General features: G+C 41.0%; 2 protein-coding genes across 2 annotated transcripts in view; one reads left to right on the top strand and one right to left on the bottom strand.

Moving 5' to 3' along the window:
• Nucleotides 1-11,483, top strand: part of LOC134802867 (protein ERGIC-53) — a 30,465-nt gene extending 18,982 nt beyond the window's left edge. Inside the window, exons 6-12 of the mRNA XM_063775602.1 lie at nucleotides 2,849-2,961; nucleotides 3,522-3,650; nucleotides 6,024-6,122; nucleotides 6,996-7,087; nucleotides 7,681-7,824; nucleotides 8,228-8,353; nucleotides 8,714-11,483. Coding sequence (XP_063631672.1) covers nucleotides 2,849-2,961; nucleotides 3,522-3,650; nucleotides 6,024-6,122; nucleotides 6,996-7,087; nucleotides 7,681-7,824; nucleotides 8,228-8,353; nucleotides 8,714-8,750 — 740 coding nt within the window. The 3' untranslated portion in view covers nucleotides 8,751-11,483. The remainder of the gene's footprint in view (nucleotides 1-2,848; nucleotides 2,962-3,521; nucleotides 3,651-6,023; nucleotides 6,123-6,995; nucleotides 7,088-7,680; nucleotides 7,825-8,227; nucleotides 8,354-8,713) is intronic.
• LOC134802633 (aldo-keto reductase AKR2E4-like) lies at nucleotides 10,729-27,502 on the bottom strand. The gene is made up of 9 exons (XM_063775268.1): nucleotides 27,440-27,502; nucleotides 24,837-24,932; nucleotides 23,492-23,668; nucleotides 22,519-22,626; nucleotides 14,497-14,613; nucleotides 13,892-14,059; nucleotides 13,577-13,774; nucleotides 13,129-13,518; nucleotides 10,729-12,551 (listed from the first exon to the last, which is right to left on the bottom strand). The coding sequence occupies exons 1-9, from the start codon at nucleotides 27,479-27,481 to the stop codon at nucleotides 12,231-12,233; spliced, it is 1,617 nt and encodes a 538-aa protein (XP_063631338.1). The 5' UTR covers nucleotides 27,482-27,502; the 3' UTR covers nucleotides 10,729-12,230.
• Nucleotides 27,503-27,818: the final 316 nt, after the last annotated feature.

Genomic DNA, 27,818 nt, shown 5'->3' with positions numbered 1-27,818 from the left:
CCAATTGTGGTGCCGTGACCAGGATTTTAGCAGATATCAGAACACGTGCTACCCAGAGGTGGATACTTCGGCCTCTCGGCCGCCACGGGAGGCCTGGCCGACGACCACGACGTCGTACATCTACTCACGTCTTCTCTACACAGCACGCAACAGGCTGGTAAGAATAAGAGATATTTATTTCAGAGAAATTAACATATACAAGTAGAAGAAATGAGTTTGAGTCAAATTGTGGTGCCGTGACCAGGATTTTAGTAGATATTAGAACACGTGCTACCCAGAGGTGGATACTTCGGCCTCTCGGCCGCCACGGGAGGCCTGGCCGACGACCACGACGTCGTACATCTACTCACGTCTTCTCTACACAGCACGCAACAGGCTGGTAAGAAGATGAGATATTTATTTCAGAGAAATTAACATATACAAGTAGAAGAAATGAGTTTGAGTCCAATTGTGGTGCCGTGACCAGGATTTTAGCAGATATCAGAACACGTGCTACCCAGAGGTGGATACTTCGGCCTCTCGGCCGCCACGGGAGGCCTGGCCGACGACCACAACGTCGTACATCTACTCACGTCTTCTCTACACAGCACGCCACAGGCTGGTAAGAATAAGAGATATTTATTTCAGAGAAATTAACATATACAAGTAGAAGAAATGAGTTTGAGTCAAATTGTGGTGCCGTGACCAGGATTTTAGTAGATATTAGAACACGTGCTACCCAGAGGTGGATACTTCGGCCTCTCGGCCGCCACGGGAGGCCTGGCCGACGACCACGACGTCGTACATCTACTCACGTCTTCTCTACACAGCACGCAACAGGCTGGTAAGAAGATGAGATATTTATTTCAGAGAAATTAACATATACAAGTAGAAGAAATGAGTTTGAGTCAAATTGTGGTGCCGTGACCAGGATTTTAGCAGATATCAGAACACGTGCTACCCAGAGGTGGATACTTCGGCCTCTCGGCCGCCACGGGAGGCCTGGCCGACGACCACGACGTCGTACATCTACTCACGTCTTCTCTACACAGCACGCAACAGGCTGGTAAGAAGATGAGATATTTATTTCAGAGAAATTAACATATACAAGTAGAAGAAATGAGTTTGAGTCAAATTGTGGTGCCGTGACCAGGATTTTAGCAGATATCAGAACACGTGCTACCCAGAGGTGGATACTTCGGCCTCTCGGCCGCCACGGGAGGCCTGGCCGACGACCACGACGTCGTACATCTACTCACGTCTTCTCTACACAGCACGCAACAGGCTGGTAAGAATAAGAGATATTTATTTCAGAGAAATTAACATATACAAGTAGAAGAAATGAGTTTGAGTCAAATTGTGGTGCCGTGACCAGGATTTTAGTAGATATTAGAACACGTGCTACCCAGAGGTGGATACATCGGCCTCTCGGCCGCCACGGGAGGCCTGGCCGACGACCACGACGTCGTACATCTACTCACGTCTTCTCTGCACAGCACGCAACAGGCTGGTAAGAAGATGAGATATTTATTTCAGAGAAATTAACATATACAAGTAGAAGAAATGAGTTTGAGTCAAATTGTGGTGCCGTGACCAGGATTTTAGCAGTTATTAGAACACGTGCTACCCAGAGGCGGATACTTCGGCCTCTCGGCTGCCACGGGAGGCCTGGCCGACGTCTTCTCTACACAGCACGCATCAGGCTGGTAAGAAGATGAGATATGTAACAGAATCTCTTTAATACGATTTCCAGTGTATATACCATTTCACACTGGTCATGCATTTTTTCACGGTTGGCACACTATTCGCTAAAGATCAGTTTTTGGCCGCTTCAGAAACTTCTTAAGCGGGTTTCACTGTCAGTAGAATAATCGTATGTGTTACATATTTGGTGCGTGTGACCAGGATTTTAGCAAGATACAGTTGTAGTGCATAATTATTTTCCATCGTATTTTCACGGAAACATACGAATGTGTCTTGCTATTTCAGTCAGTCTCGGTACAAAAAGTACTGACATTGACTGAAGTAGCATGACAAATACGAACATTTCCGAGAAAGTACGATGGAAAACAATTATGCACTACATCTGTATTAGAATACGGGCTACCCAGAGGCGGGTACTTCGGTTCCGCGATCTCGTATCATAAAATAATAATAGTATAGTTAGAAAAATATAATCCCAGCACAAAAGGTTAATCACTATTTAAAACTATACAGGTTGTTTTTATAGTCACCTGCTCTAATTTACGGGGTGAATATATAGGCCATATTGAGCAACTTACCAACCCCAAAATCGCAAAAAAATTGGCTGTTTCATACATTTTGGCTGGTCTGATGTTGTATGGGAGATTAATTTTTTTTTTATGATTAGGGTTGGTCTTACGTGAAATAGTCTCAACTCAAGAATAGGGAGTATTACTGCAATGTCCTGCCGCCAGAGTGCAGCACTAATTTGTTTAGTAAACCATAGAGTAACTTATACATACTAGGCCTTAAACAGTTTTTTGACAAGTTTTCACTATGTATTTGATGCACCAAGGCGGTTTATTTACAGGTGGCCTACCGCGAAATGCGATAATCGTAATTTCTTTATCTGCCTCTCTATCGATCGAATAAGCAAGAGTGATAGAGAGGCAGAAACCGAACTTTCGATTGTCGTGTTTCACAGTAGGCCATGTGATTGACCTAGTGACGTATGATGTGTCATTGATGATGTCAATGAGGTTTATTTACTGTATGTGCTAGTGGTGCCACCTACGCAGAGCTTTGCCTAATATTCCCTATTGTATTAAAAAGTTCGTTACATTTTGGTGCCGTGACCAGGATATCGATTATTTTGTGATGATAAGTTTGAACGACATTGTTGCAGGTGGGCAGCAAATCAGCAACGATGAGCAACAGAAGCTGTCGCAGGAGTACCAGGAGTACCAGCGCAAGCTGGACCAGCAGAAGGAGGACTATAGGAAGGAACACCCGGATGAGGTACTATACACTCTAGTTACTGAATCACTATACGAATGAGCATTCCACGGGCTGTCCCATACAAACGCATTTTATTTCCTGTGTTGCGACTTTTTTTTCGGCATTTAAAACAGGCGATTATTTTTCTGTGCATATTTTTGACCATTTGCCACAGAAAAGGAAACTCTTTTACCTGCAAATCTTCAAAAAATTCGCGTTTGTACGGGACAAACGGTAGACAATTTCATGGAATGCTCCGAAATAAGAGCCGAGAACTCTATAAAGTAAATTCGTTTTTTTTTAAAGTATCTATTGAACCATTAGAAGTACAACATATGTGCAAAAATTTGAAAAAAGTATACACGGATGCTTAAGAGAAAAGGGGATAGACGCTTCTTTATACAAACGTAGTCCCCATTGGATATTGACATTATGGAAAATATTTTTACATAATTTGATATATATTAACCATATGCCCCTACGTTTGACTTTTTTCGATTTTTTGATTATTGTAAAAATTTGGAGCGACTTTACTACGCAAATTTAATACAGTTGTTATTTTTTTCTCTGTCTGTCTCTAGGTGCGCGACAAGGAGGGCGAGTTCGAGGACTGGTTCGAGTCGGACGGGCAGCGGGAGCTTAGACAGATCTTCCAGGGACAAGGACAGATCCATGACGTGCTGAGAGAACTGAACAAGAAGGTCGACGAGGTGAGTGTTGTGTTGTCTCTGTCAGTCTCTAGGTGCGGGACAAGGAGGGTGAGTTCGAGGACTGGTTCGAGTCGGACGGGCAGCGGGAGCTTAGACAGATCTTCCAGGGACAAGGACAGATCCATGACGTGCTGAGAGAACTGAACAAGAAGGTCGACGAGGTGAGTGTTGTGTTGTCTCTGTCAGTCTCTAGGTGCGCGACAAGGAGGGCGAGTTCGAGGACTGGTTCGAGTCGGACGGGCAGCGGGAGCTTAGACAGATCTTCCAGGGACAAGGACAGATCCATGACGTGCTGAGAGAACTGAACAAGAAGGTCGACGAGGTGAGTGTTGTGTTGTCTCTGTCTGTCTCTAGGTGCGCGACAAGGAGACAGATCTTCCAGGGACAAGGACAGATCCATGACGTGCTGAGAGAACTCAACAAGAAGGTCGACGAGGTGAGTGTTATGTTGTCTCTGTCAGTCTCTAGGTGCGCGACAAGGAGGGCGAGCTCGAGGACTGGTTCGAGTCGGACGGTTAGCGGGAGCTTAGACAAATCTTTCAAGGGCAGGGAGACTAGGTACAGATTCATGACGTTCTTAGAGAACTCAATAAGGAAGTCGATGAGGTGAAATTGAATCGATAGGAAGAAATTTAGCTTCCAAGATTTGCCCCACACTAACTAACATACATACTAACAGGGACAGTTATATAAAAGCTTGTAAAAAATGAGAATCATATGACTTTTTTTTCCCTAGCCTATTTGAGTGTCCCACTGCTGGGCAAAGGCCTCTCCCCCTGAATTTCCACGACTCCCGATCTGGTGTTTCCTCCGGCCAGTTGTTCAGGAAGCTATCCAGGTCATCCCGCCATCTCCGTTTGGGCCTGCCCAGGGACAGGAACCGGTTACCTTAACCGGGGTTTTTCATAGGGTTATTTTAGAGGTGTTTATAAAAACCCCTACCATAACGGTAACCGCATAATAAGGTAACACTTTGATTCGGTAACCGTATCAGATCGAGTTAACCTCTGTTACCGGTAACCGAAATAAAAACCCAGTCTATTCAGTTACCTCCAGGGACAGGAACCGGTTACCTTAACCGGGGTTTTTCATAGGGTTATTTTAGAGGTGTTTATAAAAACCCCTACCATAACGGTAACCGCTTAATAAGGTAACACTTTGATTCGGTAACCGTATCAGATCGAGTTAACCTCTGTTACCGGTAACCGAAATAAAAACCCAGTCTATTCAGTTACCTCATTATGAGGTTTTTGACCAGTTCAAACGATTGTAATCTTTACGCACACTTAAATTCAACTTATTATTGAATAACCGAGGTTGGCATGGGCGGTCTATGAAGCCTCCAGCACAAACAAGTTTTTTTGCCTTTCCTTTGTTTATCTTTATACCTACCTGTGTGGTGTGTTCTTATTATAAATATTATTATATTATAACTAAAACAATTAAAATAAATAAATTAATAATTTAAATAAATTAAATAAATTAAATAAATTATATAAATTAAATAAATTAAATAAATTAAATAAATTAAATAAATTAAATAAATTAAATAAATTAAATAAATTAAATAAATTAAATAAATTAAATAAATTCAATGAATTCAATGAATTCAATGAATGCAATAAATGCAATAAATTCAATAAATTCAATAAATTCACTAAATTCACTAAATTCAATACATTCAATACATTCAATAAATTCAATAAATTCAATAAATTCAATACATTCAATACATTAAATAAATTAAATAAATTAAATAAATTAAATAAATTAAATAAATTAATTAAATTAAATAAATTAAATAAATTAAATAAATTAAATAAATTAATTAAATTAAATTAATAAATTAAATTAAATAAATAAATTTAATAAATAAAGTCAACAAAATCAACAAAATATAAATAAAGTAAATAAAATAAACTATTTTTTTAGTATTTTTTTTAGTTCTGACGGCACATCACTAAAACTACTTTAATGTTGCAAACCAGTAAGCAACCGATAATAAAGATTACCATAACTGAATGAAAACCTGTTAAAAACCCTTAACAAAAACCCTATCGCGATGGGGTTTTGAGATTAACTCGGTTAAAGGTTAGGGTTACCGTTTCAATAAGGTTACCATTACAATCAGGTAACAGTATGATAGGGTTACCGAATGATAAGGTAACCGAATCGATTGGGTTACCGAATTGATAGGATTAAGCGTAAAGAGGGGTTTTCCGGTCCTTGGGCCTGCCGCGTCCACGTCCCTCTACCGGCTTACACTTGGTGGCTAAGCTAGCCCACCTCTCCGGATGCATGCGGTAGACGTGACCGGCCCAGTCCCATTTGAGCATATGACATTTATAACCCGTTAATGTTTGTATGTGACAGGTGATCGGCAAGCAGATGAACTCCCTGTCGATGTTGTCGGCCGTGTACTCGCACGCGCAGGGCCAGCCCATCGCGGCGCAGCAGGCGGGACAGGCGCCAGTGAGTACATTACTCTTGCTTCTACACTCTACCTAGCGCAGCGTACTACGTGCTAATGCTACGTATAATGGCTAAGGGTGGTATTCCACCTATCCAAATTCTTTGTCCAATGTCAGTGCGTCGCATTAAAGCAAAATGTGAGATGCAATACACATTGGACAAAAAAATGGATAGGTGGTATACCACCCTAATATCGACACTTAGAGATGCACCGGATATTCGGTTACTATCCCGTATCCGGCCTATACGGCCACTATTTTAATATCCGGCCGGATACTGGATAGTGACCTACTATCCGGTATCTCGGGACGTTCCCTAGGAAACAGGTCAAAACCTGCACAATGCGCACCTGAAAAACCGAAATGTAGGTATAATTTCGTCAGCCTAATATTCGTCGGCCGGATACCGAACATTCGGCCGATGGTCAGGCCGAATATCCGGTATCCGGCCAAACAACTATCCGTTGCATCTCTAATCGACACGGATAAAGTAGCTAAAATATGCAAACACTACATTTATGGGCAATAAGGTTGTGTTCACATGTTTTTGGCACTTTGTCCGTCTCGTATATAATACATTGATTGTACTAGAGTTAGACCAAGAAAAGTCTGCAACGGTTTTGGTAGCACACGCAGTGCAAGTGTTATTTTAAACGTTTATCTTCTATGAAATTATGACGTATGAATTACACTTGCACCGCGTGTGCTATCAAAATCGCTGTAGACTTTTCTTGGTCTAACTCTATGACTATGTTTACTGTTATAGTTTCAACTATTTCAAGAAAAGCACCAAAAGTTTCGCGTTAACGAGGTTTCGTTTTATGAACGTTCGAGTTGTGGAGGCTCCACTGAATGTATTGTGTTTGTATGACAGATGCAAACGGGCGGGCTGCCGGTGGCGCGGCACGACTGGGACGCGCTGGTGGCCAACAACCAGATCATCATCAACACCATCGCGGAGCTCAAGTCAGTACCTACACATACTCAACATTCTTTATTACATGTAAACTTCATTCTAGTATTTTCCTAGTAGGGTAATTCGCCAGCAACTGGCCACTTTTAGTAACTGGCCGCCCTAAACTAAAAATGAATTCTATATTCACCTATAAACAGAATTCATTTTAGTATAAGGTTTCAATAACTGGCCACCTTATACTAAAATGAATTTATAGGTGAATATAATTCATTTTTAGTTTAGGGCGGCCAGTTACTAAAAGTGGCCAGTTACTGGCGAATTACCCTACTTGAATAAATATTTTTTTAAAGTTTGTAAGGAAAAGGAATGGTGGCTCAGGATTTCACTTTTTGAGCCACTTGTTACACTCTATTATGTCAATTTTTGAATATTTTTCCTCATTTCAATATATCTTTCTATATTATTTGTGTAATGAGCCCGAATTCTTTTTATTTGTTTATAAATATTTTTATTATTGTATCTGTGTTGTCTAAGTACCAAGCCTTACTAAGATTACTGTGAGACTTAGTCAATTTGTGAAATAATGTCCTATAATATTTCAAAATTATATTATTATTTAATATGAACCTTATTTATTCGCCAGAGGGTTCATAATCGAAGTGTCCCGCAAGGCGGACGGGATCGCGGCCGCCGGCGGCGGCGGGACGGCCATCAACCCGCAGTTCCTGTCAGAAATGAGAGACAGTCTCCAACAAGTGCAACAGACTGTCAATGGAGTCGCACAGAGGTATGTATATACTTACTGGAACAATGGTTTCTAAGGTTGGCTGGCAGATAACGCCTCATGGCATTAAGTGTGCCTTTTGTACGATAGGTTTTTATTTTTGTGCAACAATGTTTTAATAAATAAACAATGAAGGTCCCAAACCACTTCCTTGGGGCATCCAGAGATCAACCCTACGTCTCCTTTGTTCTACGTTAACTACTGGAAATATACCATTATCTGGTTATAGGGCAGATCTAGATAATTTTATATAACATTATGTTTTGTATAGTTTGAGACCAATACGGATAATTCCAGTTTTTAAAAGTATTCTTAATGATCAACGTAGTCAAAGGCTTTAGACTAATCTTAAAGAAAACATAAACCAAACCTAAGTTTTTCAACAATGTTGTCTCTTCCGTTGCAGGATATCCTCCCCGGCGCACGCGTCGGCCCAGACGTCGTGTCCGACGCCCAACTGCGTGGGGCTCACCGCCCTAGTAATGGTGGTGACGTCACAACTCGTCGTTATGTTCCTTTACAACCTCTACAAGTAAGTACAGGACAATAGGGATGTTGTAAAAATTATTTCACACCATTCATAAAAGTACCAGAAAAATATTACATAAACCTAGACCGCAGTTATTTTCAGACACCATTTCTATTTAATAAATTTGACAGAACTATAAAGAGTAAGTAACTTGGCCGTGGCGTCTGAAAGAGATTCCATAGCGGCTAATCGTTTTGACTGTTGAAAAAAAAACTGATTTGACCAGTCAGTTCTACCCTATTATTCTTGACTCGTACCAAAAAGTTTTTAAGTGTAAAAAACAGACTTATTTCCGACAATCATTTTTGGTATTTCGTTGACCTGAGATCATTTAATGACAACTTTTTTTTTAATCTTTTTCAGAGAAAGAAAAGAAGCTCAAGCGAAGAAATTCTTCTAAGGTAGTTCCATACCCCTTCCCCTCCCGCACCCTCTCACCATATATCGATATTGCAAATTGTAATAAATTAACAATTAATACTCATATGTCTAAGAGCGAAGATCTCTAAAATATCTACACATTGGCCTACAAAAATACATACACAATACTTACATAATATATCTACATAATACATATACAATGTTAGAGATTTTTAATGAATAATTTCTAATATTAATCAAATATATTTTTATATGACATAAGTCTCAAATCCTAGTTATACTATTTATCGCAGTCAAAACACTAGCTTTTGCCCGCGACTTTACGTGGAATGATGATGTAGATTGATAAAAAATATTCTATGTCCTTCCCCAGGCTTCAAACTATCTCCATACTAAATGTTCAGATGTTTTTGAGTTCTTCATCTGTGTACATGTACTCTCAACAAATGTACCGAAGCATATTAGAATTACCTAAGACCTCAAAGTACAACAATTTGTCACTTTTTCCGAAATTGTGTAATTTTTTTGGACATAGGCAATTTTGATGTGCATATACATACTTACACAAATATCCGTATGTAGTGTTTCCTGTATTCATTAGGTTTTTAAATAATTATAAATATTATAAAAGTCTACACTATAGCGCCAATACTCCTAATGAGATTATGAGTATTATGACATACATTAATGTCGTACTCAAATTATTATAACTTCAGTTACTATACTATTTTCTATATTATTTCAAGGGCTAAAATACGCGGACAAAGTCTCAAAAAAATGTGTACACCTTGTTGTAAACATTAAGGTATTGTATAGAATAGATTTTATTGGACCTTTATCCCTATCGATGTTTTAGACCTTGAGTGTTATTGTCTATCTATTATCTTATAACTTCTTGGTGGACATGCTTTCAAAATTAAATACACAAAACCTAGATATAATAGTGGTTCAACACAACTATCAGAATTTGTACACATTTCTTTTTACACGTTTTTAAATGTACCTATCCGTGCGGCGTGCACGAAATTAAAGAAATCAAATAATGTTATAATACTTATAATTATAAAAATATCTTTGATTTTCATTTCGCGTATGTAGGCCGCCATTTAAAACTAACCGAATATGTCACAACACAAATATCTTAACATCTTATTTTATATCAATAGAAATTACTTCATGATGATATTCTAAAACAACTTCTTACTTAGGAATTAGAATAGCGCAAAATTATAGATACATACAGTCAGCACAACTACTAGCTTAGTATACATAAATATGTATGCAGGAATGCTAAACTAAGAGTTTGCAGACTGTACCTATTTATAAGAAGTTTTAAAAACAGGAACGATTTTAGATATCACAGTATTATTTAACGAGCGGGTGCGGGCCCGGTCTTGTCAGTGTAATGACATATGTCACGTGTATATGACATACGGAGATACACGAAGGCATACAGGTTGATTCACGAAGGCTGGCACGGATGGAATGAACGAAACTTTCATTGCATGAGTGTGCATTTTATTGGTTAATGTGATACACACACACATGGATATTATCATTCACTCATGTATTCAATTCGTGCCAGATCCTGTGAATCGACCATATACAAATGATCATACCGAGGTGAGATTCTGAACTTTTTCGGTCAGTGTAAAGAGTTATTGATGGGAGAAGAGTTGTAAACTCTCAGTAAAAACCGTGTAAAAATTTAACAGCTTAACTAGATGGCGCTGTACCTCGCCATATTTTTTTGTAAGAACTAAATTGTTAAACGTCAACTTTTGACAACCAGAGTTACCGCTTAATGTACGTATGATGTAATCTTTAGTAAAAAGTTATTATACGCAAAGTCATATATTTATGACATTGTCATTACATTGACTATTCGACTGTTATAACGTAGAAGTTCATTTTCTACCACGTCTCGAGAGTAAGGAATAAATAATTTGTAAATAATATTTATATTTTTGTGTCCTGTAATAGTTTTATTTTTCTCAATTTTTTTTCTACGAAATTTTATTGGACTACGAAACTTAAGTGAGGTTGTATTTTTTTAGATAAATGAAGACTTGGTTGGCATTTATTCTACTTGGTTGTTAAGGAGGATTCTCGTGCCGACTCGGGGAATTTTAGAGATAATTCTCGGACGTTCTCGACTTTTCTTAAGAATTAATGAAGTTTGTCATTAGACACATAAGTAGTCTAATATTTAAGATTGTTTTAATTATATTTGTTACATTTTAGGTATACTTATAGTTTGTGATTGATAGATAGTGAAGATACATTTGATTTTCTATTTTATTAATATGTCTGTGATATGGCAGACAATTAGAGCATAAAACCAAATGTACTTATAAAATTATTTTACATACATATTGTCTTATTTTCCCGCACTAGTGCGTAAAATAGCACTTTTCGTGCGAGGTCAAAAGTTTAAAGGGCCATATGTACTGTAAAACGTTGTATACGATACACGTGCAAATAGGTAATTTCCTCTTTTCCGCACTTGTATCGTAAATAACTATTTTCAATCACAAAATAGGTGTCATATTCCTGTGTTTTTATTTATTTTGAGTTACCATTTGAGTTCTTTAGTTCTAGAAAGTTCTCGAGTCGTCTCGAGAATTCTCCGCTTGTCTTGAAGGTTCTCGTTTGCACACGCAACTTCTGGTATCGAATTTACTAGAAAGAGAATAAAATTGTAATAAAAAAATACATTGTTTATTGTTCAACAATAAAAATGTGCCAAATATTATGTGTTTTATTTATTTCTAACAAGCTTTTCAGTGGACATAAAAAATGTATTTCTTCCGAAACGTTTTTATATTTATTACAGAAAATATCATATCTTGGTAATAATTTATCTGAAGAATCTACACATACCTATCATAAACCTAAATTTAATTTGACCTCTTTTCAAGTATCAGGCGGAATGACGTTTCATTGAATGTGTCAAGTGCCGCAATAGCGGTCGATTCCTGAACACATTATATAGAGACCTTATTATACTATATTTATTTATTTATATGAGCCTAGATTGTCCCACTGCTGGGCAAATGCCTCCCTCCTCCCTTTCCACGTATCCCGGTCTTGGCCCGTCTCCCACCAGTTCCTGCCAAAGGCGTCGAGGTCATCTCGCCAACGCCTTCGAGGTTTGTCGCGACCCCGGGTGTGATGTGGGACCTGGTTGTTGTTGCCCAACAGCTTGGCGGCTGTTTCAGCCACATCAGCTATTTGGGTATTGGAGCGTACAGTGTTTCTGATGCGAACGGTCAACTTCACGCCGAGAATACTACGCTACATGGCGCATTATTATACTATAAAGCAGTGTAAAGCAATATATGTATTATGTACGTAATTGCATTGCGTATTGCTGTATGCCCGCAAGAGTTTTCCACAAATAAAATAAAAATAAAACACTCGTGATGCACTCGTGTCATGTTTTTATGAAATTCTCTTTCAGTTCGATAAATCAATGTTTAATATACATAGGTATTTATTATATCTTTATATCCCTAAAACTCATTCTAGCAGTTTTATCGTTAATATCAACTTCGGAAATCACTTGTTGCTTACTTGCCTCCGTGTTTACAGTACTTATACTTGCGGCAGTGGTGGTGGTACTGTTTTCTGGCATTTTCTCGAATGGGTAGAAGGGGTGGTCCCTCCACTTGAGCTGGGGCACGGTTCTGTAGCCGCGGTCGAAGCCCCGGAGCGTCCGTTTGTCGCTCTCGTCGAGATGGAAGTCGAAAATGTCGATGTTCTCGAAAATTCGACTGCTGGTTATGGACTTTGGGATCGGGGTTACCCCCATTTCGACCTAAAAAATAGAATTAGATTTATTTGCGTGAAATTAATTACGAAATACTTAAGTTGTATTTTAGTTAAGGCGAAGAAGTACCAACATTGATGATGATGAACTGCAACATTGATAAAATTTGATTATAAACTATTAACCCTTCAAATGGCGTCAACGAAAACGCGAAAAGTACTCAAGTGCGCGGATTTGCGCAAAAACAGTCAAGTGGCACCCGATGGGTGGTCAGCGCAGGATTTTACGAAACGACGCTTTAAACTTATCTTTGTATGAAATTATATAGTAAATCATATATCGCTGGGATCAGCTCTTGCTGCTATTCGATCCAACACCTGAAGGGCTAACTAAACACTCACAGCGTATCGTAGTAATATCTGCGGCACATTCTTCCCATACTTGGCAGCCATCTTGGTCAGCTGTGGCTCGTCGATGCGAGTGAGGGAGTCGGCGCGCTGCTTGTTCATGAGCGCGCCGAACGGCGTGTAGCCCGTCACGGAGATGGTGTGCTGACGGCACAGTAGACTACCAGCCCTGGATGCTGCACGATCCACTGAAAATATGGATTTATAAACTAACTCACAGCGTATCGCAGTAGGATCTGCGGCACATTCTTGCCATACTTGGCAGCCATCTTGGTCAGCTGTGGATCGTCGATGCGAGTGGGGGAGTCGGCGCGCTGCTTGTTCATGAGCGCGCCGAACGGCGTGTAGCCCGTCACGGAGATGGTGTGCTGACGGCACAGTAGACTACCAGCCCTGGATGCTGCACGATCCACTGAAAATATGGATTTATAAACTAACTCACAGCGTATAGCAGTAGGATCTGCGGCACATTCTTGCCATACTTGGCAGCCATCTTGGTCAGCTGTGGATCGTCGATGCGAGTGGGGGAGTCGGCGCGCTGCTTGTTCATGAGCGCGCCGAACGGCGTGTAGCCCGTCACGGAGATGGTGTGCTGACGGCACAGTAGACTACCAGCCCTGGATGCTGCACGATCCACTGAAAATATGGATTTATAAACTAACTCACAGCGTATCGCAGTAGGATCTGCGGCACATTCTTGCCATACTTGGCAGCCATCTTGGTCAGCTGTGGATCGTCGATGCGAGTGGGGGAGTCGGCGCGCTGCTTGTTCATGAGCGCGCCGAACGGCGTGTAACCCATCACGGAGATGTTATGCTGGCGGCAGTAGGCCAGCAGCTCGGGTTGCTGCAGGTTGATGTTCCACTGAAAAGGATTTTTGAGTAATCTGGTGATTATGTTTGATGCTTGTCAGAATGCACGAAGGTCAAAGTCAAAGGGTTAAAGAACTTCCAATGTCTATCTATGTTTAGCTCTAAGTACCTCGATCTGCAGTACAGCTGGCGTGGTCAGCTGGTGCATCCTGATGTTCTCCAGCATGTCCTGGTTGAAGTTGCTGACGCCGATGGACCGCGTCAGGTTGCGCGCCCGCGCGGCCATCATGCCTTGCCAGGTTTCCACGTAGTGTGTGGAGTCGTACGACCCGTTTGCCTGAAATTATATTTAAATTGGTTGTAATATTAGGAAATTAGAAGGAAACAAAGACATGGCGCCCCTTGTGAAATTTGCGACGGAAAATAAAGCCATCGCACGGGGCTTAAAGTTTTACCTCTAGAAAACGGTAATTGAAACTTAAATGATGTATCATGATGTATGGAAGTAGAGACCAAGAAAATAATTTCATATCCCACGCAGTGCAAGTGTTATTTTAAACATCAAACTTCTATGAAATCATGACGTATAAATAACACGTGCACTACGTGGGCTATCAAATCCGCTGCAGACTTTTCTTGGTCCGACTCTAGTAACGTGAGTTTTCGTAGCATCATCCCGATACATTTTCTCTTTTCGTTTGGCGATGTACGATGGTTATTGGTCATGTTGGCTACGCCCCCAATGTTTTATGAGCGTAATTGTTAGTTACTTACAAACTGTCCTAATGGCCAATGCATGAGGTAAAGATCGACGTAGCTGAGCCGGAGCTGCGCGAGCGACGCTCTGAGCGCGCGCACCACCGCGCGGCGCGCGTGCGCGTCGTTCCACAGCTAACAGACAAACAACATAATTATAATCAGAGAGGAAAGTAAAAAAAAGCGCTGGTGGCCTAGCGGTAAGAGCGTGTGACTTGCAATCTGGAGGTCGCGGGTTCAAACGCCGGCTCGTACCAATGAATTTTTCGAAACTTATGTACGAAATATCATTTGATATTTACCAGACGCTTTTCGGTGAAGGAAAACATCGTGAGGAAACCGGACTAATCCCAATAAGGCCTAGTTTACCCTCTGGGTTGGAAGGTCAGATCGCAGTCGCTTTCGTAAAAACTAGTGCCTATGCCAACAATAGGGAATATTAGGCAAAGCTCTGCGTAGGTTTGTGGCACATACAGTAAACAAACCACATTGACACATCACACGTCACGTCAATCACATGGCCTACCGCGAAACAAGAAAATCGAAATTACGTTATCTAATCTCTCTATCACTCTTGCATATTCGAGCGATAAAGAGGCAGATAACTAAATTTCGATTTTCGCGTTTACCGGTAGGCCCTTGTTAACAAACCGCCTTGATGCATCAATGTCATATTTTATTGTCTGTGAAAACTTGTCAAAAAACACTTTATGGCACAGTATGTATAAGTTCTTCGAGCAATACCGGCTTCCGACACATCGGAAGGGAGGGGCCCAAGCGATATCTCACCGTACAAATCTTTCTGCCATTTTTCGCGGGGGGAAAGGTGCACACAGTCGCACTTCTCACACACTTACATACAAAATCCAATCTGTAATAACGACACAAATCTTCGAGCAACACCGGCTTCCGACACATCGGAAGGGAGGGGCCCAAGCGATATCTCACCGTACAAATCTTTCTGCCATTTTTCGCGGGGGGAAAGGTGCACACAGTCGCACTTCTCACACACTTACATACAAAATCCAATCTGTAATGACGACACAGAGACATAGAAAATGACACACGTCAAAGACAAATCTTGCAAACCTCGATCTCTTTTTATGTACGGACGAGTTACAAGTGTCACAACACGCACACTAACACATTTTCGTTGAAGTATGTTATTGTATTCTGAGAGATGAGAAGTCGGATTTGTCGCTCGACCGATCCGCAATTTGTACTGAGCGAGCAAAATCGATAAATCCAACAATTACATGAGACTAAAATATAATAATTGTGTTTGAATGTAATTAAACGTATGATATGTAAAAAAGAATATTACATGTGAAATGTAACACTTTCTTTTTGTAAATTTGATGTCCCCGACCTCTTTTTATAACAAAAAACCGAGCAAACAGGCATTTTTGTGCAGCAGTGTTCACGCGCGCGTCTGGACTCGGTCTAGTGAAAAATCCAAGTGCAACTAGTTTTATTACCCGCGCTAGATTAGATTGACGCGCTAATCTTGTACCTCGGCAGAGGGGAAATAGTGCGAATGCCGCCTCCCTTCCGTGTTGCTCGAAGACACAAATACATAGAAAATGACACACGTTAAAGACAAATCTTGCAAACCTCGATCTCTTTTTGTGTACGGACGAGTGACAAGTGTCACAACACGCACACTAATACATTTTCTTTGAAGTATGTTATTGTATTCTGAGAGATGAGAAGTCGGATTTGTCGCTCGACCGATCCGCAATTTGTACTGAGCGAGCAAAATCGATAAATCCAACAATTACATGAGACTAAAATATAATAATTGTGTTTGAATGTAATTAAACATATGATATGTAAAAAAAAATATTACATGTGAAATGTAACACTTTCTGTTTGTAAATTTGATGTCCCCGACCTCTTTTTATAACAAAAAACCGAGCAAACAGGCATTTTTGTGCAGCAGTGTTCACGCGCGCGTCTGGACTCGGTCTAGTGAAAAATCCAAGTGCAACTAGTTTTATTACCCGCGCTAGATTAGATTGACGCGCTAATCTTGTACCTCGGCAGAGGGGAAATAGTGCGAATGCCGCCTCCCTTCCGTGTTGCTCGAAGTATAAGTTAGTCTAAGATGCATTTACTGAGTCGGTGATGCTGCACTCTGGCGGCAGAACATTGCAGTAATATCCCCTATTGCACATGCAATTCTTGGGATTAGTTGTCAATCGGACCCCAGGCTCGCATGAGCTGTGGCAAAATGCCGGGATAACGCGACGCGAATAAGAAGAAGTAAAGTAAGAAAAAATAGGTAAAACAGAGGTACGAAAGCTTCATTTGATGTCTAGTTATTTACTAGACCGTTTGCCAACCGAAGGTTAATTATTCTTTTCATTTCTCCATGCTCTGAAAGAGGGCCATTGTTGTTTTAAAAGGTGTGCAGAAAATGATACGTTTCTGAACTAGAGCAAACTAGAGGATTTTAGGTTCTAAATACGTTTTTTTTACGACAAGCAATTGAAATTTGGATATAAATGGATTAGGTTCCCCTCATCTGGCATAATATTGTTTGTCAGAAATACATTTCGCATAACATGTTTCGCAGAAACACTTTTAGTCGAATGATAAGTTTGCATAACTATTACTTGGCATTACGACGATGACATTACTACGCATACAATACATTTTGCAGCATATCATTAAGCAGAAGATTACTGTTGCCGACTTTCATTTAGCATAATTTTATGAACCATAATCATCCTGCAGCATTCTTATTATGGCATAATGATTTTTTCTGCTAGCAGAAAAGTGGGTTAAGTTAAGTAAGAACTGCGACCCCAACAAAATTGGACGTGTGCCAAAAAATAGGTTAGGTTAGAGCTGCGATCTCCTTGAAAAACGAATGGCTGTCAGAAAAATAGGTTAGGTTAGAATTGCGACCTCCTACAAAAACGAATGGCTGCCAAAAAAATTGGTTAGGTTAGGTTAGAGCTGCGACCTCCTACAAAAACGAATGGCTGTCAGAAAAATAGGTTAGGTTAGGTTAGAGCTGCGACCTCCTACAAAAACGAATGGCTGTCAGAATAATAGGTTAGGTTAGAGCTGAGATCTCCTACAAAAAACGAATGGCTGTCAGAAAAATAAGTTAGGTTAGGTTACTAGAGTCGGACCAAAAAAAGTCGTCAATATACGTCATAATTTCATAGAAGTTTGACGTTAAAAATAACACTTTCACTGCGTGGGCTATCACATCCGCTGCAGACTATTCTTGGTCTGACTCTAGCTGCAACCTCTTACAAAAACGAACAGCTACCAGAAAAGTAAGATCAACTGCCATAAAAACAGATTATGTTAGAGCATACTAGGTACAGCAGCACATTGGTAAGTCAATCAAAACCATTTATAAAATCACCTTTAATTAAACTTAATAGCTTTATGCCACCAAAATAGTATGCAATACATGTATCTGCGAAATCAATATTCGTTTAAAATACTATTATGATCATCAACAGTATGCCGAAATATGGTTCTGGATTATAAAACTCTGCGAAGTGATTGTATGCTAAATGATACTATGCGAAAGGTAATTCTGCCAAACGACATTTCTGCCAAGTAGGGTAGACCGGGGACAATAGAAACACGTTATGATTGAAACAAGTCAAATTTCTCAAAAACTATAACACCTACGCGTCTGACTCAACACTCGGTACACGCGGTCGGCCATGTTTGAATCCTTGACCGGGCTCGAGCGACGGTGCGAGACAGGGGTGTCCACTGTCCACGAGCTAAACAAGTTTTTCGCGGTAAAAAGTAAGAACTTGCGCTCTCGTATATTTTCTTATAACTTCGTTTACTCTTGTATTTTGACTAATCTAATTATTTTGGTGTTCGAGTTAGGAATAAACGAATGTTTTTAATGGCCATTGATCAGCGTTCGAGTCTTTTTTATATATAATATTTGACCTTGAAGTGAAAAACGAGGTGTGGGGACGATAGAAACAATTTGCTTGTGGACGATTGAAACGTTTCAATCGTCCTCGCGTTTTAATCGTCCCCAAAAGTAACCGACTTCAAAATATAAGGAGGTTCTGTATTCGATGCACATGTTTGTTCTATTTATGTTCACTATTATTTATGTACCTAGTCAGGGCCGGATTAAGCATGTCGGGGCCCCTAGGCAGTGCAAGGCTCGGGGGCCCCTTACAGTCAATTCTGCATACAGCATGTTCAGTTACAGGGAAAAAAGTTTGCGTTTTTAATTTCAATCTTCAGCCGAGCCGATCCGAGTCTAGTCAGAACGATGTCTTTTTCGCACTTATTGCTTGGACATGAAGCTTTTTTCTAACACCGACCATAAGACAAAACGCCGAGCCACTTTATTAGGAGCTACATGGTAATAAAGAATTTCCATATGTTAAAATTATTAGTGTTAGACCAGGATAAGTCTGCAACGATTTTGATAGCACACGCAGTGCAAGTGTTATTTTAAATGTCAAACTTCTATGAAATTCATCATCTTCCCCGCGTTATCCCGGCATTTTTGCCACGGCTCATGGGAGCCTTGGGTCCGCTTGGCAACTAATCCCGAGTGCGTAGGCACTAGTTTTTACGAAAGCGACTGCCATCTGACCTTCCAACCCAGAGGGTGAACTAGGCCTTATTGGGATTAGTCCGGTTTCCTCACGATGTTTTCCTTCACCGAAAAGCGACTAGTAAATATCAGATGATATTTCGTACATAAGTCCCGAAAACCTCATTGGTACGAGCCGGGGTTCGAACCCGCAACCTCCGGATTGAAAGTGGCACGCTCTTACCGCTAGGCCACCAGCGCTTCAAACTTCTATGAAATTATAACGTATAAATAACACTTGCACTGCGTATCTTATCTAAATCATTGCAGACTTTTCTTGGTCTAACTGTATTAATTCATCAGTCAAGCTAACATGTAGATGATGTAGATTGAGGGCCAACCAAAAAACTTAGCAAAACGCGAGCGCAGCGAGCGCAAATTTTTTTAACAATATCGCAAATTGTGAAAGCCTGTTAAAAGGCCAGGCCGGGTACCGATCTTCACCTGGGCCTAAAAGTCCGAAGTGCCCCAGTGAGGCGAGCTTTCATGCGAACTAAAAGCCGTTCAGGCTTCGGGATAAGTAGTAGAGCACAGACACGAACCAAATTCCATTGTATTAAAAAGCGAGACCGCTGGCCGAGCTAGCCGCAGCGAGGCCAAAGGCTAAGCTGAAGTAGAGGAGATGAGAAACACATACCAATGGTAAAATGAGGTAAAAAGTGAGGCTGAAGTAAAGGTAGAGCTCAGCAATCTCCGCATTGCTCGACAAGCCCGAAGCGTTTTTTAGCGAAGTGAGCTTTCATGTGAGGCAAAAGGCCAAGCTACTGAAATCAATGTTGATATTTCTTAAAAAGCGACGCCGAAGGCCGAGATGTAAGGAAGGAGCGCTCTAACATGAACCAATCGTCGAAATAGGTCACTTTTGTGACGCATTTTTACATACATACATTTTGTATGGACCGTCACTAGTCTGACACCCAAAATTCGTACGAAAAACTGGGGACACTTTTTTTCTTTGTTTTAATCAATAGTCCCCGTGATTCTGAGTCGATATAACCCAGAAGTTGTTCGAAAAAAAGTAAATGTTAACATTTTTTCAGAAAACCTTTACAACGGGGCCCCCGTTTCTCAAAAGCTTGTAACTTGTAATACAAGCGGATGTCACTTTTTGACAGCTTTTGTTAGAAAGGGACTTCCACTTGTATTACAAGTTACGCTTTTAAGTTAAGCTTTTGAGAAACGGGCCCCAGGTACGCATATATGCCCCGCAAACTGTAACGTATTGCTTCCATTTTATTACAGTTTCATTAAATTAAAGAATGGATCGAAAAAAAAACAATAACAAAGCATACTCATTATTAATAAGAACAAAAAAATTACGCGTGAATTTTGACCCTATGAAACATTTTTTTTTTTGTGATGGTGCGCTCTGAGCCGCCGGGGCCCCCTAGCCGAGGCGGGGCCCCTAGGCAGTTGCCTACTTTGACTTAGGGTTAATCCGGCCCTGTACCTAGTCTTTGACCTAGTTGATAAATTGTGGATCTACGAAGTTTTTTTTAGAAATCTGCAGTTTTTTTCTGTGAACATTTGTTTTTAACAGACTTAATAAAAAAGGAAGTTCTCAGTTTGGCCCGTATGTTTCTATGTATGTTTGTTTGTTCGCGATATCTCGCGTTCGGCTAAACCGATTTTGATGCGGTTTTCAGAAAAGTATTTTGTTACATTCTGGATAAGGTTTTTGTGTATTAACAAATGGTTATTAACAGATTAAAAAAAAGGAGGATCTCTGTTTGACCCGTATGTTTGTAGGTACCTATACAATATAAAAAATGGTTAGTAACTCATGCAACTGCTCTCGAAAATAATCATTTGGTGATTATGACGATAAGCTGATGATGAAAGCAAAAAAAAAATTAAATAAAAAAATAATGAAACAGATGAAATCAAATTAAAAAAATAACGGCCTTAAATAAAAACTGAAAAACCAAAAATAATCCGTTCATGTAGGTACAGATTACATTTTAATCACGTTTTAAAGTCGGTGACAAACCTTACGTAATAGTTATTTGTTTTATAGAGTTTAGGATTCTTTTTTATTTGGCATATCGCCATGTTTTTTTTAATAAAACAATTTAAACTGATTATTTTATTGCGTCTATTATTTCATTTTACATCCCGACGTTTGCAACACTCGTTGTCAGAGGGTAGGTACACGGAATGGTTGTGATTGAAACATTGTTATAGTTGAAACAAGCACTTTTGTATGATACATGATTATGCTTTTTTCTGCGATTCTATATCGTTATATTTTATAATTGCATTAAAACTACTTTGGCTAAGATAAATGTATAAAGTAGCAGCAACAAAGAAAACTGAAAGTCGTATACTTATTTTGTTTTCCCGCGTGTTTTTATCGAGATGTTCAGATGCTCATAAATTGAGAAATATTTATTTTATGCTTGCGAATTTTTGATGAGCTCATTGTATACAGAGGTAGTGATGAAAAAGATTAATACAGATATAAGTACTTTCATTGTGCCGAAGATATTCGAGTGTTTCAATTGACCTTACATAGTGTTTCAATTGACAGTCATGTGAGGTCAATTGAACCATGCTGCCTCATTCTCTTTATTAAATTATTGTCAAAAAACTATGGATTATAGACCATCCAAATACATTTCATTTAGGAACCAGATAACTAACCTTGAAATATTTTGGGCGTACATCTTTCTACTCATAAAAATATAACGGTTACAGGCGGTTAAAGGAAAATTGTTTCTATTGTCCCCGGTCTCCCCTAACATTATGCAATACAAAAATATGTCAAAAAACTGTCTGAAACACATTAGTAAACCAAATGGATTCGTTATACAATTTCCATTCTGATATTTGACTCCCCATTCCATAAATAAGGATACTTTGGCCTAAATTGTTAATTGAAAGTACCCTCAAAAAATACTATAAAAAATTATACTTGGTCATGTTTTGTAATGTTTTCAAAAAAACACATGCATTTTTAATTTATTTGTTCGAAATGAAAAGTAGAGTGTCATCATCATCATCATTTCAGCCTCGGACTATTGGCGCTCTCACTGTGTTCGAGCGCCAAACTATCTCGGCAGAATTGAGTGCCATTCATCTTTCATCCCTTGGTTAACAATCTACTATTTCGAGCACGAGAATAGGTACGAAGAACTAGAATAGCTATAAAAATCTAATTAGAGCTCAAAATCTACAGCTCTCGATGAGCATAAAAGTGGCTTGTTCTGTCATACCAGGTAGCTTAGGAAGCTATATTCTGTTTCCCTAAATGGTTATGGTCAGCCCACACTAGCGTCTTTTGAGCGTCGGCGTCTAGTCAGCGCTATAGAAAATGGCGTCACTGTGCAGTTCCGCCACCGTTGCGTCGAGCAGCAGCCATAGAGTTAGTCTAAATTTACGACAACACACCCTTAACCTCTAGGGTCAGGTTAGACGAACTTTAGATAGGTAGGTACCTTGGTTGTGACGAATATCTCCTCTCGCGACACAGGAGGGACCATGCTGTTGCTCGATCTCTCTAGTTTCTTTTTGAACCTTTTCACGTAGCACTTGGCGTCACAGACCTGAGAAACACAGTCGCATAAGGTAAACGAACTGGAGCTCGACGCGGTCCCAGTACATGTCATCTTAAAACGGGTCTCTATTGTTTCCCAAATAGTTTTAAGCCATAATCTATTGTTTGTCCGAATTTTCGTTAGTCATAATTGGTTTTTCTCAGAAACGCGTAACTTTTCAGGATTGCCATAATTAAAAACAAACCTAACCCATCTATAGAATAACCTAACGAAAATCCTGAAACGTTAACGGTTTCAGTTTTATGACTAACGATAATATGACAGACAATACATTATGACTTAAAACTTTATGGGAAACAAAGGGACCCCTCTTGAAACTTTTTAATAGTCATTGTCAATAGAGGTGGCAGCAGGGTGTCATCTATATTAGGCATTAGCATGTCGAGCACTAGTACGTTTACCTTACACTAAGTAGCCAATTAAGCCATCACCAACCAATTATACAATAAAGGGGTACGAATTGATATTGCAGAATACTTCGATGTAGATTGAGTACCTATACCTACAATTTGGAACAGTTATATAAATTTAGGATTACAAAGAATCCCGCAGACTTCTTTGTGAGAAAGTATGATAGATACTATATTTAAAACTATTCTCTACTTGGGAGTGGTGGTGACCTCATGCAGCACCCAATACGCATCCACCCCGGTCTTCTCTGCTTTGACCTGGTCTTCCACATGCACAACAGTTGTTCCATCTGATGAAGGGACTGTCTCACCTTAGGGGTGGTGGTAACCTCATGCAGCAGGTTATAAGCGTCCACCACGGTCTTCACTGCGCACCCGACCTGGTCTTCCACATGGTAAGACCAGCACAACACTTGTTTTGTCTGATGAAAGGACTGTCTCACCTCGGGGGTGGTGGTGACCTCATGCAGCAGGTTATAAGCGTCCACCACGGTCTTCACTGCGCGCCCGACCTGGTCTTCCACATGGTAGGTCCAGGCGGTGTCGATGTGTCTGTAGCCTGCTTCGAACGCCCACATCACGGCTTGCTCTGTCTCGTACCCAACTGGGACGATTCGACCCTGAGGAGCAGAAGTTTCGCTTATTGGGGTAACGTGTTCTTGTTTTAAGCTAAACCTCGACGTACGTGTTTGGTGCAGTAAGGAAAACTCAGAAACTGTAAGAGGAAGGATATACTAAAGATATACCAATTTTAAAGGAATCATCTTAAAGACAAGAAAAAGGGCATTTGCGATTTTAAAACCCAGTCATATTTATCCAACCTTCAGCACCACTGGCGCCCTCCCTCTGGATAGTACAAGATATAAGGCGACTGTACCGCGCAGCTGTTACCCAGCCAGGTCCCCAACGCGAGGGTGGGCATCGTGTGGCCATCGTTCAGTACCACCAGCGGCGCCCTCCCTGGATAGTACAAGATATAAGGCGACTGTACCGTGGAGCTGTTGCCCAGCCAGGTCCCCAACGCGACCGTGGGCATCGTGTGGCCATGGTTCAGCACCAGTGGCGCCCTCCCTCTGGATAGTACAAGATATAAGGCGACTGTACCGTGGAGCTGTTACCCAGCCAGGTCCCCAACGCGAGGGTGGGCATCGTGTGGCCATCGTTCAGTACCACCAGCGGCGCCCTCCCTGGATAGTACAAGATATAAGGCGACTGTACCGTGGAGCTGTTGCCCAGCCAAGTCCCCAACGCGACCGTGGGCATCGTGCGGCCATCATTCAGTACCACCAGCGGCACCCTCCCTGGATAGTACAAGATATAAGGCGACTGTACCGTGGAGCTGTTGCCCAGCCAGGTCCCCAACGCGACCGTGGGCATCGTGTGGCTATGGTTCAGCACCAGTGGCGCCCTCCCTCTGGGTAGTACAAGATATAAGGCGACTGTACCGTGGAGCTGTTGCCCAGCCAGGTCCCCAACGCGACCGTGGGCATCGTGTGGCCATGGTTCAGCACCAGTGGCGCCCTCCCTCTGGATAGTACAAGATATAAGGCGACTGTACCGTGGAGCTTTTGCCCAGCCAGGTCCCCAACGCGAGGGTGGGCATCGTGTGGCCATCGTTCAGTACCACCAGCGGCGCCCTCCCTGGATAGTACAAGATATAATGCGACTGTACCGTAGAGCTGTTGCCCAGCCAGGTCCCCAAAGCGATCGTGGGCATCGTGTGGCCATCGTTCAGTACCACCAGCGGCGCCCTCCCTCTGGATAGTACAAGATATAATGCGACTGTACCGTGGAGCTGTTGCCCAGCCAGGTCCCCAAAGCGATCGTGGGCATCGTGTGACCATCGTTGAGTACCACCAGCGGCGCCTTCCCGGGGTCCCCGTACTGTAATCAAATAATCATACAACACAAACATCACATCATAGGTAGAGCCGGACCAAACTAACTCTGCAGTGGCAGGGTGTGGAAGGTTCACTATATATATGACGTTAATAGTGGCGCTGCCATGTTTTTTCACCGAGAAGTCGGTGCAAGTTTCGTTGAAGAACTCTATCTGCTCGAGCAGAAAAGTAATAGCAGGTAGAGAACTCCTCAATGCAGTGGAACTACAGAGGCCTACTGCCGCCAACTCTGCATAAGCGCCAGAGACACACAGTTTTCGATATTGGCGGTACACCCTCAGATAGATACAAAATTTGATGCACCGTTTACTACGTACTTATTATAGTAACAAACAAGGTATTTAAGTTTTTATATAGACGCCCATTACATGTAAATAACTCTAAAAACAAAAACGTTAAGTGGAAATTAAGTTACGATTGTGTATACACGCATAGATATAGAAATGTACTTATTTACTCATTTTAATTTCATGCCGTCTACCAGCAGTGTAATTATATAATCGGAAATTTTTCAAAGTTGATTTTAGCTTCGCTCGATGCCTAGTTTATCACATTTACATCACAATAAACCTTCAAAAATCAAACATAACAAATATTACTTAGGTACTATTTACTACTTAGGTATATGTTTGTCTCTTTTCTATGGAACTATAAAACCTAGAACGTCTATTGAACCTCAAATTCAAGTCAATAGTAGGTACCTACCAGGTACCTACTGTACATGAGGGCATTGCTCCGTCGGCCACAGAGGGTGGTGGCCCAGAGGATGGTGAGGGCCTACCGCACCACCTCTCACGCAGCAGCATGCCTCCTTGCCGGCACCCCGCCTTGGTAGCTGGACGCGGGGGTGCTGGCGGACAGGTACCGGCTGAGGGCGGAAGCCAGGGGGCGTGGGGAGCTCCCAGACGCGGAGGAGGCCGAGAGGGTGATGCGGGGAGCCACGGAGAGCCTACGAGAGAGGTGGCGGGAGGCCTTGGAGGATAGCCACTATGGAACCCGAACCATAGGGTAATGAACGAGTGGGTGGATCGGGGCAGGGGGGCCCTGACCTTTAGGGTGACGCAGGTGGTGTCCGGACACGGCTGTTTCGGACACTACCTGCACAAAATACAGAGGGAGCCGGGGCCTCAGTGCCACGAATGCGGCGCGGCGGATGATACGGCTCAGCACACTCTGGAAGAGTGTAATCGCTGGGCCGTGGAAAGAGCTTCCCTCAGGGCAGCGACGGGGGTGGCGGACCTCTCGCTACACAGCATAATAGCGGTGATGCTGGGTAGCGAGAGGAAATGGGAAGCGGTGGCCTCCTTCTGCGAAGAAGTTATGTCGCAGAAGGAGGAGGCGGAGAGGGAGCGAGAAGCGGCTGCTGATGCGCTTCCTCTCCGACGCAGGCGGCAGGGTCGAAGGCGAGGAGCGTATTTTGAGTTGTGAGGGAGCCCTGGCGATAAGCCGGGGCTGCCGGAGGGCGCCGTGGTGGAATGACCTCGATCCCAGTGCGCCCTCACGAACGGCAAAGAGGGTGAAACGCCGGAGTGGGTTTAGTGGGTAGGGCCAAATTCTCCCCCCCTCTCGCTAAGAGAGGGATAAGGAGCGGCGAGTCCCACACACTGTGCGTAAATGCATTCCCACTCCGTTCTCCACTCCACAAAAAAAAAAAAAAAAAAAAAAAAAAAAAAAAAAAAAAAAAAAAAAAAAAAAAAAAAAAAAGTACTTACTGTACATACTTAATTTTATGTTCTGAGATACTACTTGGTCAATGATATCATACATTATTTTGTGTGATGATAAGGGGTCATCCATTAATTACGTCACACGAATTTCTAGGTTTTTTTTACCCCTCCCCCCCTCCTTGTCACACTTGGTCACATTTGGCAAACCCCTCCCCCCTGGTGTGACGTCACATTTCTTCAACGAAATCGGCAAATATTTATTTAATAATTTATCAAAATATTTTTGACAAAAGAAATATTAGTAATTTTATAACCCAAAACTGATTAAGAAATAAAAATAAACGAATGAAAACGATTATCGTTTCAAAACCTTGTTATTTAAATGATAATTAGCGTATAAAATAATTTAAATACATTTTCGGTTACTGATGAAGTTAAAGTGACGTCACAAAGTTTATGACTCCCCCCTCCCCCTTGTCACAACATGTCACATTTTCTTGACCCCCTCCCTCCCCCTAAACGTGTGATGTAATTAATGAATGACCCCCTAATGATAAATATTTTAACAAAAATGATTTCACCACAGAATATTTAAATAATTTTAAAATTTTATTGAATTCGGAAATAACAGAACATAATCTACCTACTAAATAAAAATAATGATTATATTCTAACCAATTACTGGTTTTCCGTTTTATTAACGACATGTTTAAGTTAGTTAGTTATTAACTAACAAAACTTTTGATTGTGACTTCTAATTTAGATGATACACGAATAATATTTAAGCTATATAAATTGTAAAGATATATAAATGTAAACTCACTACAAAAACAATTATAGACAAAATAAACACAATAATATACATTGCGACCGCTACACGCGCCCACCGCACAGATACTAACTTTCCATTCATAAAAACCTTAATGTAATATAACCAATATGTGTTTATCTCTAGTTTAAAATGATTCCTACATTCGTTGTACATATACGCGTAAGAAGGTTATTTTTAATGGTCTGTAGTTGACGGTAGTAGGTAAATTTGTGAATAATATTTGAGATAATTAAAGAACGGAGGGATGATAACTTTGTAGAGGTTATCGTAGTTAATCTTTGGGTGATGTCTGAATATACCTGCCAAAGGAGATTGGTGTGCTTTATAATTTGTTATATTGATATAGAAGTTACATTTAAGTACATGTACA

Source organism: Cydia splendana, chromosome 25, assembly GCF_910591565.1.
Source record: "Cydia splendana chromosome 25, ilCydSple1.2, whole genome shotgun sequence".
Lineage (NCBI taxonomy): Eukaryota > Metazoa > Arthropoda > Insecta > Lepidoptera > Tortricidae > Cydia > Cydia splendana.
The sequence above is the reverse complement of the archived record's forward strand: the minus strand, read 5'-3'. Positions and strand labels throughout refer to the sequence as shown.

Excerpts from the sequence above, each read along its gene's own strand:
- LOC134802633 (XM_063775268.1), bottom strand. The coding sequence starts at position 27,481 with ATGTATATTATTGTGTTTATTTTGTCTATAATTGTTTTTGTA. Across the intron at positions 14,060-14,496 it reads ATTGGCCATTAGGACAGTTT|GCAAACGGGTCGTACGACTC; the intron begins GTAAGTAACTAA and ends ATATAATTTCAG. Across the intron at positions 13,775-13,891 it reads CAGCTGTACTGCAGATCGAG|TGGAACATCAACCTGCAGCA; the intron begins GTACTTAGAGCT and ends AATCCTTTTCAG.